Raw genomic sequence first — 23,204 nt, 5'->3', positions numbered from 1 at the left:
ATAGAAAAAAAATAAGCTTACTAAGTCATGCACAAGTGCAAAATGTCTCAAGACTAAAGTGTTAAATTTCTTGTTTTTTTTAAGTATATTTTCTATTTAGTGTTAAATAGTTTTAATAAAAGTAACTAAAATATAAAAATTAGCAACTTAATTGGTTAAAAAAGAAAAATTAAATGAAAAAATATTAAACAATTTCTCCTCAAGGATGCATGCAGGCTGTCATGTGGGTTGTCAAATGATGTAATTTGACAGCTTATTTACCCTAAGTTCTCCTCACTCTCGACGAGTGATTTAATGCTTTGTTACAAAGACAAAGAACAATAAAACTAAATGAAAGCAGTTGTGAAAAGGTTAGAGGCCTAAAGTTGTTAGAATAAAGTATTCTAATTGTCTGTTACAATCTGCAGTAAAATTGAAAGTTATTTAAGAAATGGATAAAATTTTACCAAAAGAAAACTTTTGATATTCATTTAGGAGGTTATGCAAATGAAATATGAAAAGTGCATGAGGAAAAAGTATTTTCATCCTTAACATGAAAATCACCTTTCACCCAAACTGACTCAACAAAGGATATATATATAAATTCAGAGACAAATTTTTAATAGAAATACTTTATTAAAAACTAGTTGAGGGAACCCAATAAGAAAGCAAAAATTGTATAAAAAAATGCTGGATAATGTTTCCTTTCTTTGTTTTGTAATTAAATCCCTAGTGAACTCAATAGATACTAATTGCTAAAAATGCTTTGTAGAAGTTAATAACTGACTCATTTAACTGATTAAGTACTCATGTCTTTAACTTCAAAGCTAAAAGTTTATAAAAAAGTGGAAATATACCCTATTTCAAGGTATTTTTTTTGTCCCTATTCTGGCAAAAAATCTTAAAATAAAGTAATCTATGTACATTATCAGAGAGTAATTACAGTAATTCAGCCATTCAACTCTGGGTGATGCAAATCAAAAGTCTATAACAAAAAAAGAATGTGCCTTATTTTAGAGACTTTTATATTCCCCTTCTCAAGCAAAACTACTAAAACAAAATAGCCAATGGACAGTTTCCAGTTACCATATAAGAATGGTATGGTAATGAAGCCAGCCAACACAAGATAATGGATGCTAACACATATATATTGGATCATCTTTACAGTAAGATTCTGACTTTTTTATGTCAACAGATTTGTAATGTTCACTAAAACTTTTCAAATTTCGTGAATATACATATAGCAAATTCAAAATTATAAGAAAAAGTTATTGTAAACATTACTCTGTGTAGCTTCACTAATATGGCATTGGTCCATTGGACAGACACCCTGCAAAGTGTTATTGGGAGGACAGTGCTTTACACACCAATCTAGGACCAAGACTATTGTTTGGACTGTGCTTGTTGTTTCTGTCATTATCTAGACCATCTGTGTCATACAATGGCATCACAACAGATGGGTCTGATATTTACAGGGGTGTCGAGAGCCAGCTCAGGCCCAGGGGTCAGTAATATCATCGAGCCCCCCTTTTATTCTATTTATTAACTTCTGACTTTTCATAAAAGAAATTTAAGTGACAAATTTCTTCACTAATCCATGAAAAACTAGTAGCCATTTTAGCTCATTAATTAGTATGCATTTCTAGCGAGCCTTGAAATATTCCACTGCCAGGCCCCTCAACAGACCCTGGGCAGCTCTGGATGTTTATTTTTAAGTACAAAATGATATCTGTATTATAACTACCAGGACTCCTATTCTTTGATACAAGGGAAAATGCTACTATGTTTAGAAGCTAAGTAAAAAGCATCATTGAGCTAGATGATACAATACCTATAATGTGTAACACCCATGTAAGTAGTATCATGCCTGCATAATATTGTGAGATAATCCATTGATATCTGATCAGATATGATATTTGTTACATCACTAGTTTTCAGAGAACATATCACAAAACATTATGAAGTTATTTTAATAAATATTTATAATTCTACAGCATACAAGAATAAATTTTAGGAAGATCTATATTTTAAAAAACTTTAACCAATCTTTATCAGCCCCACTTCCATGCTCCCACACCCCCCCAAAAAAAGAAAAAAGAATATTGTCAAAACCATGCTTTCTCATACATTTTCCAATAAGACATCAATAATAAATTTTATTCATTTAAACTACTGTTTACATGCTATGTCTTTCAAATTAAACAAATCAAAATAAATATTTGTTAGTAAATAAAAGTCAGTGGTTACAGGTAATCATTAACTTTGAATTCTTTAAGAATCGTTTATCCATCGTTTTAAAACAGTGAGGATTTTCCCAATTTCTAAAGATGGGTGAGAATTCTGATTAACTGTTGTAAGTTTTATTCTACTAGCAACAATCATCAAGCTTCTTTTTCCTTATTTGTTAAAAGACTTAATAATTGGATAATTATTCAATTATGTACAAGATGCCCAGTGTGAGATAACAATACAAAGAATTAAATTGTGGTGGATTGCTACAAGTTTTTCAAATACCTATAGAATGATAGGTTTCTTTTTAGTGTGTGTGTAAAACACGTAAATACACCAGATTGAAGACTCTTAATGTTGCAAAATGAAGACAGATTACAATGAATTCATGTCTGCAATACACTCATTGTTACACAGCTTACTTACTAGAATGTCAGAGATAAAATAGGTTGAGCTTCCATTGGCATAAGCCGTTTGAACAATGCACAGATCCAGATCAACTCCAGCAGCTGACAATAAGTCTTTCAAGTATGCTGTTACCTATTTAAAATAAAAAGTATAATTTTCTGTTTTCATAGCTCTCATCTACAATTCCTTTTCAGATCACATAGTTCCAAGATTCAAGACAACTGGTTTACAGAATTTGTATTTGACACCTGACAAAAATCATATTAATCCACAGACATAAGTTATACAAATCAATAAAGCATTTGGATTTTAACACTAATTAAATACAGAAAAATGTCATATCATACAAACACTAATTTAAAATGTAATTTTCAAAATCTTTCAAAACTGTAAAACCAATAATTGACCTTGCTTAAGTGTCTTAATAAATCACACTTGATTATAATCAATAAGTAAATAGGATTAAGTAAATGCTAAGTTATTTTAAATAACACAAATTCTGAAAAAAAGATAAGTAAAGGTTGAAATTTAATACATTATCAATGAACAGTGGAACCAAAAAATCAAAAATGCAATTTGCACTGATTGCTGCCTGAAATGCTCCATTCCTTCAAAATCTTAACTGCACACAAACACAAATTAGTAGGATAACTGAATGTAAATAGTTTTAATATCTCCTTTAAAAGTACCATGTAAACATAAGAGCATAAATCCTACACAGAACAAACCATTGTGGCTATTTTGTCTCCATCCAAAAGATGAAATTTCTGGTTGTCATCCAAATAGAAATACACAACTCTATCAGCATCCCCATCAAAAGAAACACACCTAACACCAGCTTCTACAGGAATACCTGTAAATTGAAACATGCAGATGTATCTCAAACATGTACCTAACACCAACTTAAACGAGAATACCTTCAAAATTAGAACATGCAGCCCACATCAACTTGCATAGAAACACCTTCAAATTAAAACATGTATAATATGCAGCCCACATCACCTTTCATGGAAACATCTTTAAATTAAAACATGCAGCCCACAATACCTTTCCTGGAAACACCTTCAAATTAAAACATGCAAAACATACATAAAACAAGAACCCACAACATTTTCCATGAAAACTCTTTCAAATTAAAACATACAAACAGACATAAAATATGCAGCCCTCACAACCTTCTATGGAAACACCTTCAAGTTAAAACATGTAAACATATGTAAAATACACAGCACTATTTTCCAAAGAAACATCTTCAAATACATGTTTAATATTAATAAGCAAGACTCTTTCTAGATACTTGATTAACTTACTTTGACATACCTTATTTTCCAATAACACTTAAATATCACCTTCAACACACTTTAACTCCTGTACATTTTATTTATGTTAACTTAAGTATCAACTATGCCTTAACCCCCTAATTAAACCATATGTGTTAACTTACATATTAAACTGCGACATAGCTTAACTCTTCTATAAATGACATACAGTATTTTACTCTATGTATCAACTGGGAAGTATCTTAACCCTGTACCTACTACACCAACCTTTTATAAATCATTTATGAGAAACCACTGTACATACTTTTAAACTATTATGTTTATAAACATATTCACTAGCAACAGCGTCAGATGTTATATATATCTATATCTCAACCTCTCTAAGCACAAAATAAACTGCAAAGTATCTTAACTACAGTATTCCTCGTACCCTGATATATTGCACCTATTACAACTGTAAGATAACTTAACTAAAGCTTGCCTTGTACTGTGATATACAGCAACTATTATAACTGTGAAGTTTCTTAACTACAGCCTACCTCATATCCTGATATACTGCAACTATTACAACTGTAAAGTACCTTAACTACAGTCTGCCTCATGCCATGATATACTGCAACTATTAAAACAATTGTAAAGTATCTTAACTACAGTCTTTCTCATACCCTGATATACTGCAACTATTAAAACAATTGTAAAGTACCTTAACTACAGTCTTTTTCATACCCTGATATACTGCAACTATTATAACTACTGTAAAGTACCTTAACTACAACCTGCCTCATACTGTAACATACTATAACCATTACATGCATTATATCAACTAAAAATTACCCAATAGTATATTTTTCTTAATAGTTTATCGATGCAAAGTATTGCTAGTATTATCATGATTATTTAGTATTTTAATCATTTCATGACATTTTTTAATACTACAGCTTACAAAAGGTGGACACTTAGCTGAATTTTTGAAAGCTCAAGCTAGATCTTGGCTCTAATGGGAAAGTTCAGAAATACATACCTCTAACAGTTAGTCTACATACAGACAAAATTTCTATTTCTCAATTCAACTGTGATATACTCAAACACTTTCTGTAATTTTAAATTTTTTACATACTTTAAACAAGAATTTTCTCTGTTCACTTACAATATCCCTAGCCCATAAACTGTGATATACCCTAACCACAGTCTGTACCTATCAACTGTGACATAACTTGCCAACTTTTTGTAATCCACCTATTGAAGTATAACATAATTAATCTCTCTATCCACAAAGTGATATATATGCTGTTTTGTGTCTATATTTCAAATATTATTTGCTTTTCCATTATCTGTACGTCATCTACCATAGCATCATTACATAGAGATGGGCAATTAACCAAATTACAGTGATCAATGTCAAAAAAATAATAAATTAATGATAATTAGTGTTTCTGATTATTACAGTTTTAAATTAATCTAAGTAATCAAAATACTACCAATATGACTTTTCATTATTAATCCAAGGTTGTTCAGCTTAGTCATTAGTGGAACAACTCATGAAAATAATTACTTAAGCTATATATTATGGTTTGCAATTATTATTATTTTCAATTATTTCAACTACCCAAGTTATTGAGATATTGCCATCATGACTTCTCGTTATTTTTTATCATTTTGAGTTTGTTCAGCTTTGGTCTAGTATGGCTTGTTGATTTGGGGTTGCCTCATGAATATAGGGTCTGGGATTCAATTTTCATTGCCACCAAACATGTTTGTTCTTTCAGCTGTCGGAGCTTTATCTGCTTTGAGTGATAGGAACACTTATTATAAAGTTATAGAAAACTACAGAGTTAATTTCAAACTACATATAGATATTTTTCATGAACATTTTCTCCTAACTTGCAAAAAACTAGCATCTATTCCCAAATTCCTTCAATTTAGGGTTGCTAGTAACGAATAGTTTCTCTGAAATATATATAAACAATTTCAAAATAAATTTCTGGATATCAAACTTAAAAGATAAAGCTTATCAAACTGAAATTCAAAGAAACAACTAGAAGAAATTTTAAAGCAACTGCAAAACTAGGTTAGTCCCCCAATAGAACTAGGATAATTGAAAAATTATTAACTATAATAATAATCTTTAACTGAGATTAGAGTTGAACATTTACATAATCTCAATGACTTTAAAAAGCACAGATGTGGGCAAACGTTTTTGAAACACCCAGATGTGGTTATTCATAATTTATCAGAGACCATCATATGTCTGATGATGAGAAAGGAGTCTTAGCCAGCCAGATGGTTACAATTTTCTATTCCCATTACATCTTCAATTATGAAAACATTAGCAAAAGTACCTAGCTTTGCTCAGGTTATTAGGTCGATATATTCTAGATGACTATATCAGTGTGTGTGTGTATTCTGATGAACATAGTCTTCAACTCGGAACTTCTTTTGGTTTATGTGAATGAATCGCAGCCTTTCTGTTTCAGTTTTGGCATACATTACGATTTTAGTGATGGGGGGGGGGGTGTAAGGGGGCACATGAAACCTTGTGAATGTTGGTATGATTTAGAGAAATTATGAAATAATCCTAAAGTAAAGACATGGTGTGAGATAACCTAGCCTACAGCCAAGTGCATAAACTTTATCATGAAAGTACTTTACTTCCCATAAATCCTATGGTCATAGGCTAAAGTCGTCATTTCTAGTACATAGTTGCCTGAATAGACTTTTAACTTTTAGTAAACCCTTTGGAAGCTATAATCAGATTAATCCAACTTGACATTTATAGCCAATTGTTGATTTCTTAATTTAGAGTCTCCATTGATTAAAGAGGTTTGTTTTTTAAAAAAAGATTAAAAAAAATATTGCATGTTGTTAAAAGAACAGATATGAAACTAAAAAAATTAAAAGAAACTTAATTCTTGATTTTATGTGATGCAAGAAAACATTTTTTTTATAATGGTATGTTACAGTGTATTGTATATGTTTAATAAAAATCCTACCTACTTTTATCTTGAAATTTTTACCACAAACACCTAATTAATCTATTTTAGCTTTATGTGTAATAACAAATGTACAAGTTAAGGATAAAGATGTGTGGAATTGACATTTTCTTATTCTAGTTTCTTGTCATTTCCAAAATCCTAAGTTTTTATCTGTATTAATCTTATTCTCCTTTATCTCTAACAAGTCAAGTGGTATATGCTGTGAAGTTTTTTGTTGTTTTATACAGTGCAGATGCACTAAAGAGTATTCATGTGTTTGATTGTTTAAATGTTGTTTGTATGTTCTGTTCACCATCACATAACTGATCACTTTGATATAGTCGTGTTCATAGAAACCATAAATTCAGTTCCCAGAACTAAGTGCACATAACTTATACTATCTTCCTGGTCACTGTTATATCTAGTTATTTTGTGAACAAAATTCTGTAGTTTTAGAATAGTATTGTGGAAATATACAAGAGTATGAGAAAATTATGAATTTTAAATTGACATACAAATCCTGCTCTATAAAAAGTAATGAAACAAGAATTAAAACCACAATCACAAATTTATAGAATTTAATCCTTACCTTAGCCTAAAGATAAGTGTAATGTTACGACGGCAGAAGTCATGTGACGCTAGTAACATGTGATGAGTATCTAGAAGATTCATGAAGAGACGAGATGTACGCTTTTATAGTATATAAGCTGGTAAATAAAGTGACGACGAGAATATAGTTGCAGATAGAGAGATTGAAGATATAAACATGGATAATTGAGTCAAGCGAACACTGCAAGTAAAGTGTGTGAATCGTTGTGAATTATAGCGTGTGTTTAAGTTAAAGTGACTGTGGAAATTAGGTGTATTGCAAAGTTGAATTGAGAAAGAATAAACTAGTTTTATTTAACAAAGGACTTGTATCACAGAAGTTTCTCAGAAAGAATTTTTAGGGAAAATTAACAAACGAACACAGAGACATAACAGCTGCCAAAGTAGGGATTTAATTTTATAAATTTGTGATTGTAGATTTAATTCTTTTTTCATTACTTTTTATAGCAGGATCTATACTTTATTTTAACATTTATAATTTTTTAATACTCTTGTTTGTTTACTTTTTATATTATACCTGTATAAAGTATATAATTTACCTTTAGAAAATGTCACGTGTCTATCCATCGATATTTTGCACCATGTATAGAATTTAATCCTTACTTTAGCCTACAGATAAGTGCATAACGCTGCCAAAGTTGCGATTAAATTTTATAAATTTGTGATTGGGGTTTTAATTCTTACTTCATTTTAACATTTATAATTTTTTAATACTCTTGTTTGTTTACTTTTTATATTTTACCAGTATAAAGTATATACTTTACCTTTAGAAACTGTCACGTCTATCTATCGAAATGTATCACCATCCATTGGGTTGAAAAGATATTTAAGTATGTGCATATGTTTACCATTATTGTTTATATTATAGCTGTATATGTATTGATTTTTATCAGAATATTAAAAGCAGATACCCACAGACCAGTCAAATATGCTGGAGAAATCTTGTAGCTGTAGTCCAAGCTATCTAAGTGCTAGACCTGCTGACGTGATCAGGTAGGTAGATGAAAAAGTTGCTGTTTGAGAAATTTTTGAATTGTTATACCAAAAATGCTTATGACCTTTTTATCATATTATCAGTATATATGCAAATAATATATCGTAACCAATACTTTGAATGGTCAGTGTTTCGCTTAGGAATTCAACAGCGTGTTTTTTTTTATGTGTGAATTATTTGGAATCCTTGTCAATCCTTACTATTAAGTACTATCGTACTTAAAATAGGGAGAAATGCATGGAATGTTATTAATTGTATTTTTAGTTTGCTAAAGATTTTGTACTGAGTTATATATACGACATATTTTCATGTACAACAGTTTAGGATTAAAAATGAAACCTAACCTAAAGTATTATTCCCAAAGACAGGGTTTCCTCTGACTTTTCATATTTTTTCACCATCACTTTTACCAAATGAATTTTTTTCTGGTACTTTACATTTTTCTGAACCACAAATTTTTAAGTCACTTTTATGTGTTAATTCTAACTCAATTTTAACTCAAAAATATTTTATAATCAATATTTTGTCATGTTTTAACACTTAATTATTGTAAATCATGAAGAAAGTTTTTTATAAAGTTCAAATTTTCATTTTTGTACAAATCCCAGGAGTTTTGCCTAGAAACAATACATTATAATTTTTTTTTCACAATTTATTAGCTCATAAAGAATAATTTTATTGCTTGGTTTTCAAGAGTTTCTCTTGCTTTTTCCAACTTAGTTTTTGTATAGGATTTGGTTGTTACTTTTTTATGATGGCACATTAAGTGGATTGAACATTTACTAATGAAATAAGTTTTGTTACAAAAGCAATAAAGAAAGTTTAAATATGACCAGAAAGAGCAAGAATTAATTTTCACATTATATATGAATAAATACGATGGATTCAATAGTATTTTATGGTTTCATCTTTTTTCATACTTAACAGTGAGTTAAGTTTGTTATGGATTTTGTGCAAAGCTACACGAGGGCTATCTGCGCTAGCCGTCCCTAAATTAGCATTGCAAGACTAGAGGAAAGGCAGTTAGTCATCACCACCCACCGCCAACTCATAGGCTACTCTTTTACCAACAAATAGTGGGATTGACCGTCACATTATAACGCCCCCACGGCTGAAAGGGCGAGCAGGTTTGGTGGGACAGGGATTCGAATCTGCGATCCACAGATTGCGAGTCGTGCGCCATAACCACCTGGCCATGCTGGGCCCTTAACGATGAGAATAGGGAGCACAAATTTAGGCAAGGTAGGAATCATCTTCAGATAATACAGTTTTATTTTTCTAACATGGTGGTTGGCCTCTGAAATGGGTTACCTTTGGATGTTGTGGAGGCAGTAAATTTAAGCGAGTGTAACAGAAAGTTTGATAACTATATTAATGATAAGGGCTGGCTTTAAGATTTTTATTTATTAGTTTTAGTTTAGTTTAAGAAATTGGACAGCTGAGATGGACCAATAGATCCTTTGTTGTTCCTAAACATTATGTTAAGCTTCTAGTCAGAGATCCTGTAGCACTGACTACAAACATTCAATGGGAATTGTTTTTATATTTATTTAAATGTTCTTTTCATTCATGAAAGATTTAGTGTGATAAATTATATCTGTTTAATACCTATAGAAATTGTCTTCAATGAGAAGACATCAGAAAAGCTTAGTTACTTTTGGTGAATAGGGTAAGTGATGGCAAAATATTCTGATGACTCAAATCCTTATTTACTGAATATTAATTTTTTTTTATCTTTTCAAATGACATTCACACCATAACAACTGTTGTTATATCAAATAGCTTAAATAATTGTGTTAAACCCCTAGGTAAAGATAGAGAAAACACTTAAAATGATAGGCTAGATATATAAATCACATAACTCAATATTCTAATGTAGGAAGCACACCAAATCATATACAAAACATATCAGTTGATACTTGGAAAGAGAAAACACGGTATAGGAGGGTTAACTGTACATGAATTGGCTAACTAGTTCCTTAATTATTCTAATTACTATCATATGTTTTAAATAAAAAGATTATTACCATTATCAGTAATAGTTAAACATGTTTTCATTATCTGATTATTAATTTACCTGATTCAAACAGATCAGTTGGGGAATTACAGCAAACAAATGGCAGCCTTCTGGTTGTTTTAACATCAGTAACACACAAAGTACGAAATGATCAAATTATATTTAAAAAAATTCTACAATAAAATTTTATGCCAAAATAATTCTTCTAGCCAAATCTTTTTTTGGCAAAATGGTCAAATGGCAACTGCCAGAAGGTGTCTATTATATTAAATTAAGGGTTGTTTAAAAATGCTTTACAAAACAATTAGCTGAAAAATATAATGATTAATCCCATATGATAATAATCGGTTGGCAAATTCCACTAATCACACAGCTCTAGTATATGCTAAAATAATTTTCTAAGTTCATCTTCAGTTACCATAACTATTTCAACACCTCATTTATTATATGTCTTAACCATCAAATAATACTTTTCAATGTTACGTACCTTAACTCTGTGTTACTACATCAGCTGAGATATATTTTAAAAACTATAAAAATAGCATCAAATAAGGTACAACGTAATCTCTCTAGATGCTTCAACTGTGTGGACATTTCAGTCAATGATGAATTAGAATATTCTTCAATATGAATAAAGAGAAAATTACAAACAAAGATGTGAAAATGACCATATTCTTAAGAATAATAACTATAGATAAAACCTATAAACAAACGAAATGTAACTTTTTACCCTCTGGAATTTTTTGTTGAACTTTCACAAAATCAGCTCCACACTACAAGAAAAACAACAACAAATATTAAACTTGTTACAATGTAACTTTTAAACTGCAACACAAAAGTAAAGCAATTCATATAAATGGAGTCCTTGAACAATTACACATGCCTGTGATGGTTTTATTGTCTTGAAATTTTTACATGTTCTACAATAATTCCTGTATGCTGAATCCAAAAACTACATCCATTTTTCTCCATTACATACAGATTTTTCATAAAGCATCATAATGCAATACATAAAAGAAAGACCACAACACGAAGTTTTGAAACTAAAAGACATAGATTATACAAAAAAATCTGGATGAAAGAGGATTCATATTTATTTGACATCAATGTTCTTCCCTTTTCTTCAGATTGTTTGTATTTTTATTAACAAACATAATAATAAAAAATCTTCATTGCAGTAAACGAAATAATAATTTGATCTAAGTAAGTTTTTTCCTTCACGATTTGTAATAAATCCTTACATGATAGAAAAAAATGATAATTTTAGAAAAATTATGGCCCATCCATTAATAAAACCAAAACAACTTTTATGAAGTTTAAATTCGCAGGCCTGTGTTATTATTGCAACTAGTTCATTAATAGTTAAGTAGAAAAAAAAGATAAAACATTCTTGGTATGTAATAGGCTCATTTTTAAAAGTAAATTACAGAAATAAGAAAAATTGTTTTGTAATAATGTTTAGTTCCAAGGTGTTATCAAAAATCATTCAATTTCATATCAATTTTTATGACTTTTCTACAAATCAACTAAGTTTTTTAATGAAGGAGCAGAATAACATTACCAATTTGACAATGAAATTCTGGCTACAATTAAAAATAAATGAAACCATTGAAATTTATGTGTCAATAAAATAAGCAATTAATTTGGCAAATTTACATGTGATTGACATTTTTTTTTTCTCTCAATAATGCACAGTTATAAATAATCATGAAAATAACTACGAAATGGTTGTCAGAAAAAATGGGGTATTTCAACTGTATGAGATCTAGGTGAGTTTGTTTTACTGCACTGTGAAAAAAAACCTCCTGGATGAAGTCATTTGCACCTTCAGAATTAATCTTTACAGGTTATGTTACTTCTGCAAATAAAATATTTTCATATATGATATTTCCATAAATTCATAGTTTTGAAATTTATGAAATATTTCATCGTGATCTGTTTTTTAAGAAACAATTACAAATTTTAAATTTTAATTACTGATTTTTTAACTCTTTCTTACATTCTTCTAAAACTCTCCTATAAAGTTTTTGTTTCATACAATTTTATTTTTGTCTTGATTCAGAAAACAACTTATGCATTTTTACTGATTATGATCACTGGCATACAAAAAGTCTTTTTTAACATAATGGTAAAGTATAATAAAACCAACTTTTCTTAAATCATTAATCAGAGGTTTCATTACTTACATGTAAGAACTTTTAAACCATTAAATATACATTTATATTTCTTTACATTTTCTTCTTGGCAAGTTTCTTTGCTCATTCAAGCTGTTACTTTGGCTGATATAGTCTAAAGCAAACAAGGCCTAACACAACAACCTTGTCAGCAAAACAAAACTTAACACAGTTAAGTGCAAAACAATTTAACTAAGACTACTTCATCTTGTTTCACAAAAACATTTCTTTTCCTACTGTATTTTAACATAATGATTTAAATGAAGTATAAAATGATAAATCAAGTTTTTTGCAAGCTTTAAAAAATCAGGACTGTTGTTATATTGGAAGTTGTTCATAAACACTTTCTTCTAGCAACATATCACCATCAAAGCTTTTATCACTTGCTCAATATCCATATAAATCTTTGCTGAAATGGAAAACTTACAAGCTTTAAAAAAGGGGGAGGGGTACTTCCAGTTTACACATGCATTACAAAACTCACAATCAGTACCAACACCAACTCTGTACAAAATTTCAGTTTACAAACATACAACATAACTCCCTTTCAGTACCATCAGCAAATCTATACAGCTTTAAGTGTGCATATGTTACATCGCCAACTCTGTACAAACTTCAAGTTTGTAAATGTACTAGAAAAATCTTACTCAGTACCATCATCAACTCTGTACAAACTTCAAATTTTCTGATGTTCTACAAAACTCCCATTCAGTACCATCAACTCTGTACAAGCTTCCAGTTTACAAACATACAACATAACTTTCATTCAGTGCCATAACCAGCTCTGGTACAAGATTCCAGTTTACAAATATATCAGCAAACTCGTACTGGGTATTAATTGTGCATGTTAAAAAGTATCAAATATTCTAGCCTAACAATTTACACATTTTCAAATAATCTTTAGATGCAATGCATAATATGCCATATTTTCTCAGTTTTTTTAACAATCATGTTGAGAAAGGGGATAAATCAGGTCTTTAATTTCTATTTTACATAAATTATTTGGTTTAGTGCAGCATAATAATACTTATTTTAAGCATACAATTCTTTCAGTAAGCATGAAAAAACAATTATTACCATAGTTATTATTAAGAAAAGCATTATTAAAATTATAAAACAAGTTGCTTATTCACTAATGGTCAAAATTTTCTTTCAGAGTAACTTATTCAGTAAATTGCTATTAATATGAATAATAACACCTAATTTACAACTGCCTTGAAATTTCTGATCAATAAAGGTCAATCTTACTTTGTGAACATATTCAGAGAATAAGGGAAATTTGTTATTTCAATTTTAGTTACTTTACGATTTACAAAATCATAGAGGTAACTAACCATATGGTTTAGTTTTCCTTTGCTCCCATCATTAAAGATAGTCACATTAAGTCCTTCTCCTAAATACTTCTGAAACACTTTCATTTTCAGGGCTCCCACTCCATTTGCTCCATCCAAATTTAAAGATGATTGATAGTTACCTTTTGATGCTCCCTAAAATACAAAGGTTACTGTTAAATAATTGAAAAAAAATTATTTTGTTTAATACCAATTATCTGTTTATTTATAAAACAAATAACACAGATATATAGTTAGGTGTGTACTTTAAAAAGATGCAAAGCTCCTGTTTCTTTGTGTTATTTCACAAAAGTGATGGACATTCCTTTTCTTTAAAAATACAAGACAGGAAGAAAATAAGACAATTATATATAAAACAGTATATTATTCACAGTCTTTTTAAGCAGTATAAAACAACTATAATTTTGAAAATGAAAACACTTTGAAAAGATAAGTGGTACTCAAACCTTAAGAACAACCTACCTAAATCTTTGTTTATGACAGACACAACTTTGCTAATATAATGAATTAGTTCATATATTGACAATCTGAATGATTTTTCACGTACACAAATCTCCACATTTCCCATGGCTTACTGAGTCAGCAATTATGACTTCACAAGAATCAAGTAGGTGTCAATCAGAACAAGTACCGTGGTGATAATTACAGACCAAAAAATGCCCACTTGCACTTGGAACTGGTTACAACAACTTTTCTGAGAACAATGTTCACTTGCAATGAGCACCTGTTTACAAGAAGTTGTTCAAGAATGACTTTCACAGTCAGGATGTATGTATAAACTAAACAGATATATAAAAGTCATCAGAGTGATTTATCCTATACTTGTTCAAGTCACAATGCTCCAAACCAAAGATGTGTAGAAATATCAGTATTATTAAAATATGATGTTTATTTAAAATCATAAATAATATTAATCAAATTAAAGAAGGATTATTTGTTTGTTTGTTGTTAAACACAATGAGACATAATGGATTTTATGTGCTGTGCTTACCACTAGTATTGAGGCCCAGGTTTAGCAGTGTGAACCCTCAGACTTATTCATTCTCCAACAGATAGTATGTATACCAGAACTTTAATTATAATATGTTAGAACAAACAAAAGGAACCATAGTGTTTATAAACAAAGAATGAAAACAGTTTTGAAATGTGTCATGTTTGACAAGTTTAATTTTCAACATCCATTGGTATAACATGTAACATGTGGTGCAAAATATTACAAGGCCATATTAAAAATACCTATACACCTAAATAATCAATGGTTTCCAAAATTAAGTTTTTAATATTTATGAATTGATGTTGTTCTCTATATTAGTAGCCTTAATTTTAAGAGAATTAGCATGGCTTAAAATATAACTTCAGTACAGCAACTCTGGAGTGGTAATTCCACAAGGTACGTGTACGTATACTTGATGTAAAAAACACACGTTATCATTATTTGATTTTTATGTTTTTTGAAAAGTGTATGGTATTGCTGAGCTATATAGTCACTCAACAGACTGGATAATATGTAAGCAGATTAACGAATTAATCCCATTACCAAATCATTAAGTGGTATAGTTGTAAATGAAGTAGTAAAATCATAAGTTTGTACTGTATCTGTTAAATGTTTTTTATTTAAATTTTCTAATATTTTTAAGATAAGTTCATTATTTTTAATTATCCAGAAATCATGTTTACTACTTACATTTTGTTTTACTTTAAGAAGTAACTGAGTCAGTAATTTATTTGATAAAACTGAAGGTTGTTTTAATACATGTTTTAATGAAATAAAAATAAAACGCAATTAAATGGGAAATTTATGTAGTTTAGGAACGGCATATAGATACAGTAATTCTGAATATGGATTTGTTTAACATCAAATTCTTTTATAGCTTTCAACAAATTATTAATAATAGTATCTTTCGACATTTTGTAATTTAAATTTTTTTTTATGTAATATTTATTGCATTAGTTACAAGTTGCACATAAAACGTTTACAGATAAAACCCAAATTACAGTTGGCTTTATCAATAGGCACAATAATATATTTTTCTTGTATTTTACCGATTTTAGTTCTAAACTGAAAAAATATTATGTGTATTGGATTTTTTTTTAAATCAATAAAAGCTAATTTATCTTTAATTCTATTAATCACATAATATTTCCATTCTAGAAACCAATTTGGAGGATAATACACAAAATAATTAAGTTTGAGAATATAATCAATGTTTTTATTTATGATATTTTATATATATCTATTTTTCTACATTTTGTAGTTATTCTATATTTGCCACTTTTTTCCAGATTCTTTATAAAGAGTTTTCTTTTAGTATATCCAAATTACCAATCATAACACATTTATGAAAAGAATCTGTCAAGGAATTTAAGTAACAATTACATGGTAAATTCTGCACATTATCTATATTTAAACTATTTAAAAAATCTTTATAATTTCATACAAGATGTCCTATTGGAATTTCATATTTAAAACTAGTAACAGGTTTTAGATATTTTAAAGGAAAGATATTTTGTGTAAGAGAATCATGGAAAATTTTAGAAATTTGTAAATCATTTACAACCTTATGCTCAAAATTTATTACTATATACGATGATTTCCTTTTTGGCACTTCATTAATTATATCATTTAAATTATTCAACTTAAGTTTAAATTTTATAATATTTGAAATTAAGTGTTTAACATGATTATTTTTAAAATTAAATGTGATTAAAATTTTTACTAATAATTTTAACTTTGAAATATTTAGTTTATATATATTCTTGTAGAGATAACTACAACTATTAGTAAGTATATAAAAACTATCTAAATCTGTACAAAATTGAATAAAATCCACCCATTTTAATCTATTTCTACCTTTTTCTCTAATTTTTCTTTTTGTACATTTTTTATTGATACTATCTAGACAAAAGAAATTACTAACAAAGTTGTTATTACTTAAATTTATAGTAGTGGTACTGTTATAGTCTTGATTTAAACTGTAAGGATATAACATTTTATACTGAATAATATAAAAGTTTCCTTTTGTAATCTCTCTGTTTCTATATTCACAATTTCTAAAATTGTAATTACTATTCAAGCAAAGGGACGGATTCTCAAATGTTCTAGTTCAATTAAATCTACCACATTATTTTTACTCTGAGACCTATGCAGATTCATGTGAATATGTAGAGGATTAGACATTTGTCCAACATATTACACATACCACATGTTAATAAATAAATTACATTTCTGACCTTACAAAAGGAATGATTGTAGCTAATCAGATGAAAAGAACTAAGAGAAGGGCATGTGAGAAACTGCTACTATAACATTTTATTACGTTTGTAGCCATAATATATACACACACACACACACACACAATCATTAAACAGTTGGTCTGCTGTATAATATCAAATAATGAATTGAATAAAATGTCATAACATTATTCGCATACCTAAATAAATTTAGATTACCATATGGTGAAGTAAAACAGAATCGAAAACCAATAAAAATTATATACAATTCCCCATTATAAGAGGCCTAATAGTATTTCTTTGGTTTACTGACCAAAGCTGTGTGGAAAGGTGAAACTGCAGTCCACAGCAGAGGGTTCAGCTAATCAAGGAATGCATTAGGCCTCTACATCATAGATTCTCTTTTCAGTTTCACCTCTGGTGAAAAAGAAATCTTTAACATACATATACCATTTTACTAATGGTTTTTATCTACAAAGTGATCTGGTATACAGTATAATGACATGTACAACTACCTTACTTATTGTTTTTATCCACAAAGTGATTTGATATACAGTACACTGACTTGTACAACCATTTTACTGATATTTTCTTTCTTCCAAAAAAAAAGTTACCTGGTATACAGTATTTCACTTATACAGAGTTCATTACACAAAGTGATCTGGTATACAAATTACTGACTTTTACAACTATCTTACTGATCTTACATACAGTATATTGACTTATAAAACTACCTTAATGCAGATTTTCAGAGATAAAGTGACCTGGAATATACCATACTGACATGTATTAATGATGGCTTGATACATTTTGGAAGAACATCTTTCTAGACAGAAATTATCACATATAAAATGTATGGAATATCTGAGAATCATAATCAAACTATGAAATTATAAGGTCCCACATCTACAACTGGATCTTCCAGATGAACCTATCTTATTATTTTATCACTAAGCACGTTAGTGCTTACTATGTAGAGATGGTCTGGGATATAAATGGCCAAAATAAATATTATGTATTGCTCATCACAGTCTCAAATTTCTCTTATAACAATCTAAGACACTTTTATAAACACCTAACTTAGGTTTTCAAAAGCTATTAAGACCTTCAGTTTAGCCCAAAAACACTGCTAAAGTGGAGAACCAGCAAGTAGCATAATAGCCAAATGTTCTGCTGGGTATTCTGATTCTGGCATCAGAAGGAATAGCTCATCAATGCTAGAAGTTGTTGTAATGATCTACACATCAAAATGTTGCATCTTAACCTGGGGAGTCCAAAAGCAGTATAGCATTTCTCTAACTTCAACACATGATATCCATCAAGACAATTCTTCATAACAAGGATAAAACTGCTGCCTTCATAACCACTGCCATTCATTATAAAATATTCATTGGTATTGTTTAAAAAAAATAAGGATTAAATAGGAATGAAAATGCCAAAAAGTACAGAAACAATGTAGGGATGAATACACAAAACCATACAAAAATCCCTAAATAAGTAGCCACTGAATCAATGTTACAAGCTTATGGAAATCAGGAATTGTATGACTTTATAGCATCATTCAGTTTAAATGCTTTAATTCAAACCTGAATTCATGCAAATGAAAGGAATTCAACAATTAGTTGTAGATAAAAGTTTTTCTTGGAAAGATTTGTGTACTTATGTGTACTTTTTGGCATTGCCATCCCTACATCATCCTTATCTGTTTCAAAAATTTTTTATTACTTGTTAACTATAGCTTCCTCTCTCACTAATGTTTTATCTACCTGAATGCTCATTCTGTGCTGTTAAGTTTATCATAAATGAAAAAATATAACTACTCACAACTGTTCTTAGGTGCAGAAAAGCTTTGGAAAGTTTTCTGTAATATCCCTCCTCACTACATGCACCATACTGCTCATTTGTATTCTTGCACCTCACCAAATAGTGTAGCTGGGGAGTTGTCAAAATGCCTTGCAAAAAAAACACATGCATTAAAAACCTCACATGTTCAAATATCAGAATACCGACTGACAAATTGTGAAATAGTGTAAAACTCTGTTGCTCTTACCTTTGTAAACTAGCAGTCCTGCATAAAAGCAAATGCAAGTAACAAATTACAAAAAAAAAATAGTATTTCCAAAGAACCCATGTGAGGCTGTGAAGTGAAACAATTTATTAAAGCTAATTTGTCTTGAAGATAGAGTTAATTTTATTCCTTTACATTCATGTTCAAATTTTCGTGAACATCAGAAATGGCTCCAACTTTCAACACACATTAAATATACAAGTTAGTTAGTATAACAGATTTTGACAGCTATTTTCTTCTTATCAACTGTCAATCACATTCACTGTCCAAACATGTAATTACATAAGAGATAATTCAGGACCCAAACATAATGTTGCCTGACAGTTAACTTGGTAAAACTGACAAGGTTTGATTTGTAGGAATAATTCTGCATGCTATCAGTTAGAACTGACTAAAAAGATATGTTTTTCTGAAAGATGTGGCATTTTTAGAAGAATCCCCAATACATTGCAACTTTGTATTAAATACTGTGAGTATGACAAAAGTTCAGCAATGTTACAGAAACACTGAACAATCTAAAAGTGAGAAGCTGCTTGGTTGACAATTTCTTTCAGTATATTATATGTCCACAGTAGACGCATCTCTAAATGATTAACACATCTCAAAATATCTGAGAGGAAGTATTTGTGAATGTGAAAGGAATTTCATGCTTGTCATTAATATTTTATTGCAGTCAATATGACACACTCTAAAAATGTTCTGACCATTATTACTGTGACAGTACTCATCAAGAATTTTTAAAAATATGTATATAAAACTTTAAGGATGTGCATCTTATATTTAAAGATTTGTAGGTATTTTCAGAAACAGATACTGTATGTTTTAGAAACATTCCTTTATATATAATTTTATAATGAAGACAAAACATAACATACATAGCACAAGTTATTCACAAATCGTGTATTTGACATGAAAAAATTACGTTGAAGCAAAATTCTAAGAACTTCACAGGAACCAAAGAAGAATATGTATCAATATGTCGACCACACTATATCTGCCATATTCAGTGATGAATGGGCCTTATGCCCAATACCAGGACTCATCATGTCAGCTAGGATATGACAGACATAGTATTGGTCAATATGCTATCTATATCGCCACAACAACTGTTATGGTATGAACTAGATTATGTAAGGGAATTTTAATTGTTATGAATTTGATTTAAGTCATTTACAAATGAGAAATGATTCCAAAGATAATTTTTTGTTTGAAGATTACACATACCAGCAACGTGAGTTTTATCAATAATTTATAATTAATCATATGTTTGAAAAACTAATCACATGGATATAATCTCTCATGATGTTAACAACATTCTTAAAGATTTATAAAAAAAAAAATTATGAATAGAATGAAGTTTAAATGCTAGATGAATATGCAGTAGTATATCAAATATTTAACAGTCAATGTATTTCTGGTTTTACAAAAATGAGTGCTTATGTATAATTTTAATTTTTCTTTAAAAAATTGATTTTAATTTATGATACATTTCTATGTACATTGTTTATATTTTCCTTAGGTTTAATAGAACTGGTAAGACTACTCTAGCTGTAGCCAAATTTTAAGTTTCTAGATGAAGTTAGAAAAGCTATTAATTTGTGAGTACTACAAAAATGGTAATCAAATCAATTACTACAAATTAATTGTATAATTAAGTTTTCTAATGGTACTATATCTTAAAAAGTGTTATTAAAAATACATGTATGTGTATGTGTGCGTGTGTATATATATCCACACATACACACACACACACACACATATATATATATATATAAAATTAAAGCTAATACAAAAAATTACCAAAGTTTTCTACATGCCCTTCAAGTGACTGAACACCATCAATGACAGCTTGTGCAAGATGTGGACTACTTTGTCTAGTTTAGAGAGAAAAAACAAACTGCATTAATAAGACATAACAGTAGAGCAAATTAACAGTAAGATCTACAAAAAATGTTTAAACCTTGATATGAAGTTAACTGCAACTTTTATGTCAAATCATCACTTTTTTCTGTATGTCAATTTCTGGTGTAAAACATTACATAATATCTTGATATTACAAATTTATATATTCACATGTTAAATACATATTTCTAAACTGATGACTCACAAATATTTTAATATTTAAACCTCTCTTATTTTCTCTTTAGAAAATACGAGTAAAAGATGGTTTTATTGGAGTTTACAAGATTATTCAGGGGTCGATAAAATAAGTCTCAGATTTTTTTGTGCTCTATTCTGAAGATAACAAGATGGGAGGACAAGTGAGAAGAGAAAATGAACAGAGAGAAACTGATAAATAATTCAGCTACACAAACACACACAGACATATCTTTATATCATCTTAGCACTTTAGCTTTGGTAACTGGATGATTTTGAGTTTATTTACAAATGCTCTGATTACCTGATGGATATTCAAAATAGGATTTCACTTATACAGGTTTATAGGAATAGTCAGCTTTTTCAGTTTACTCAAGAATAAAGAAGTATGTTCTTTTTACAGGAATAATTTACAAATTCTTGAAATTTGCTTGAGCAATTTTTCTCAACTAATAGAAACATTTTTGTGTTTTTTTTTAAACTAACATGTGACAAGCCTTGGCTGACATACATTTTGTGGATCAGGTATGCATGCAGGTAGAGGTCTATTTAGGTAACTTGTGTAGATTTTAATTTTGATGACTAATAGTTGTATCTAAAGACTTCAGTTATAGAGTATAGTGACCTCTGTATTACATTGTATTAAATGCAATGATTTCAGAAGAATGTGTTTGTAAAATGAACAGATATAACACTGATAAATCATACAGCTACATTTGTGAGCCATATATTCACTTTATATTGCATCAGCATTTCAAACCGTTAGTAACTGGATGGTTCTGAGCTTGCTTACAAGTATTTTGATTACATAACAGATACTCAAAATACAAAAATAAGACCTTGTTAATTATCTGAGAAACATCTACATGACTCGGAGCTAGTCAATACTAAAACCAGCCAGGAGTCTTGCCTTAACAAAATACCTAAAATTACCTGGTATCATAAGCTAAAAAAACAGATGAGGGAGTGTTCATGTCAACGGAGCAGTCTGTAATGATACCTTCCATTGCAGAGACAACTTGATCATCACTAGTAAAAAAAAACAGGATTTCACTTAAGAATAGTAACCTTTTTCAAAGTATTGAGATATAACAAATCCTGGGAATGCGAGTTTTTTTGTTTTGTTTTTTTCAGATATAATTTACAGTTCCTTTATTTTTTTTATTCAATCATAATTGAATAACAACAGCAAAAAAGTAAAGTAAAACAGCACACTTCGACCACAAAAATAAAAACAGATAAGTAGGAACATAGGTAAGATTAGAAACTTATTTTTTGAACTTAGTTTTAGCAGTTTTCATCAAGTAAATGCACATTTATTGTTTTCACTAAAATCTAGTAAACTTGGCTGACATACACTTTGTGGATAAAATACACTTAAGCAGAGGTCTTTAAACAGTTCCAAAAAGTAGTAGGTATAGTTAGTGGTCATATAACAAAAGTTGGGTAACTTGAATTTATAAACCAACATCAATACTCTGTAGAATCTACCACAGTTAAATAAAATATTTCAATAGTGAAACTTGTAACACTAAAATGTTAAAGATTATTCAGCGTGTAATATTTACATATGACTCATATTCAGCTGATATGATATTAACCACTTTCTTGTAAGAATGATAAGCTCAACATAAGGTCTATTTGTTATCCTGTCAGACACACTTTGTTCGTGTGATACATCAAAAAAGAAAATACCACACCTCAGCGGAGACTGCACATCTGATCCAGGTACACTCTTCAGTCTTTTATGACTGTGTCACAAACATAAAAGTCAGAAAAACACGAAGGAATCCC

At 29.4% G+C, this 23,204-nt stretch overlaps 1 protein-coding gene across 1 annotated transcript in view; it reads right to left on the bottom strand.

The window, feature by feature from the left end:
- Positions 1–23,204, bottom strand: part of LOC106469741 (phosphoacetylglucosamine mutase-like) — a 45,756-nt gene that overhangs the window by 16,688 nt on the left and 5,864 nt on the right. The window contains exons 2-8 of the mRNA XM_022398295.1: positions 22,344–22,439; positions 21,114–21,187; positions 19,070–19,197; positions 13,997–14,149; positions 11,219–11,261; positions 3,345–3,469; positions 2,635–2,748 (exon numbers count right to left, since the gene is read on the bottom strand). Coding sequence (XP_022254003.1) covers positions 2,635–2,748; positions 3,345–3,469; positions 11,219–11,261; positions 13,997–14,149; positions 19,070–19,197; positions 21,114–21,187; positions 22,344–22,439 — 733 coding nt within the window. The remainder of the gene's footprint in view (positions 1–2,634; positions 2,749–3,344; positions 3,470–11,218; positions 11,262–13,996; positions 14,150–19,069; positions 19,198–21,113; positions 21,188–22,343; positions 22,440–23,204) is intronic.

The sequence above is a fragment of the Limulus polyphemus genome, unplaced genomic scaffold (assembly GCF_000517525.1).
Source record: "Limulus polyphemus unplaced genomic scaffold, Limulus_polyphemus-2.1.2 Scaffold3637, whole genome shotgun sequence".
In the NCBI taxonomy this organism is placed as follows: domain Eukaryota; kingdom Metazoa; phylum Arthropoda; class Merostomata; order Xiphosura; family Limulidae; genus Limulus; species Limulus polyphemus.
The sequence above is the reverse complement of the archived record's forward strand: the minus strand, read 5'-3'. Positions and strand labels throughout refer to the sequence as shown.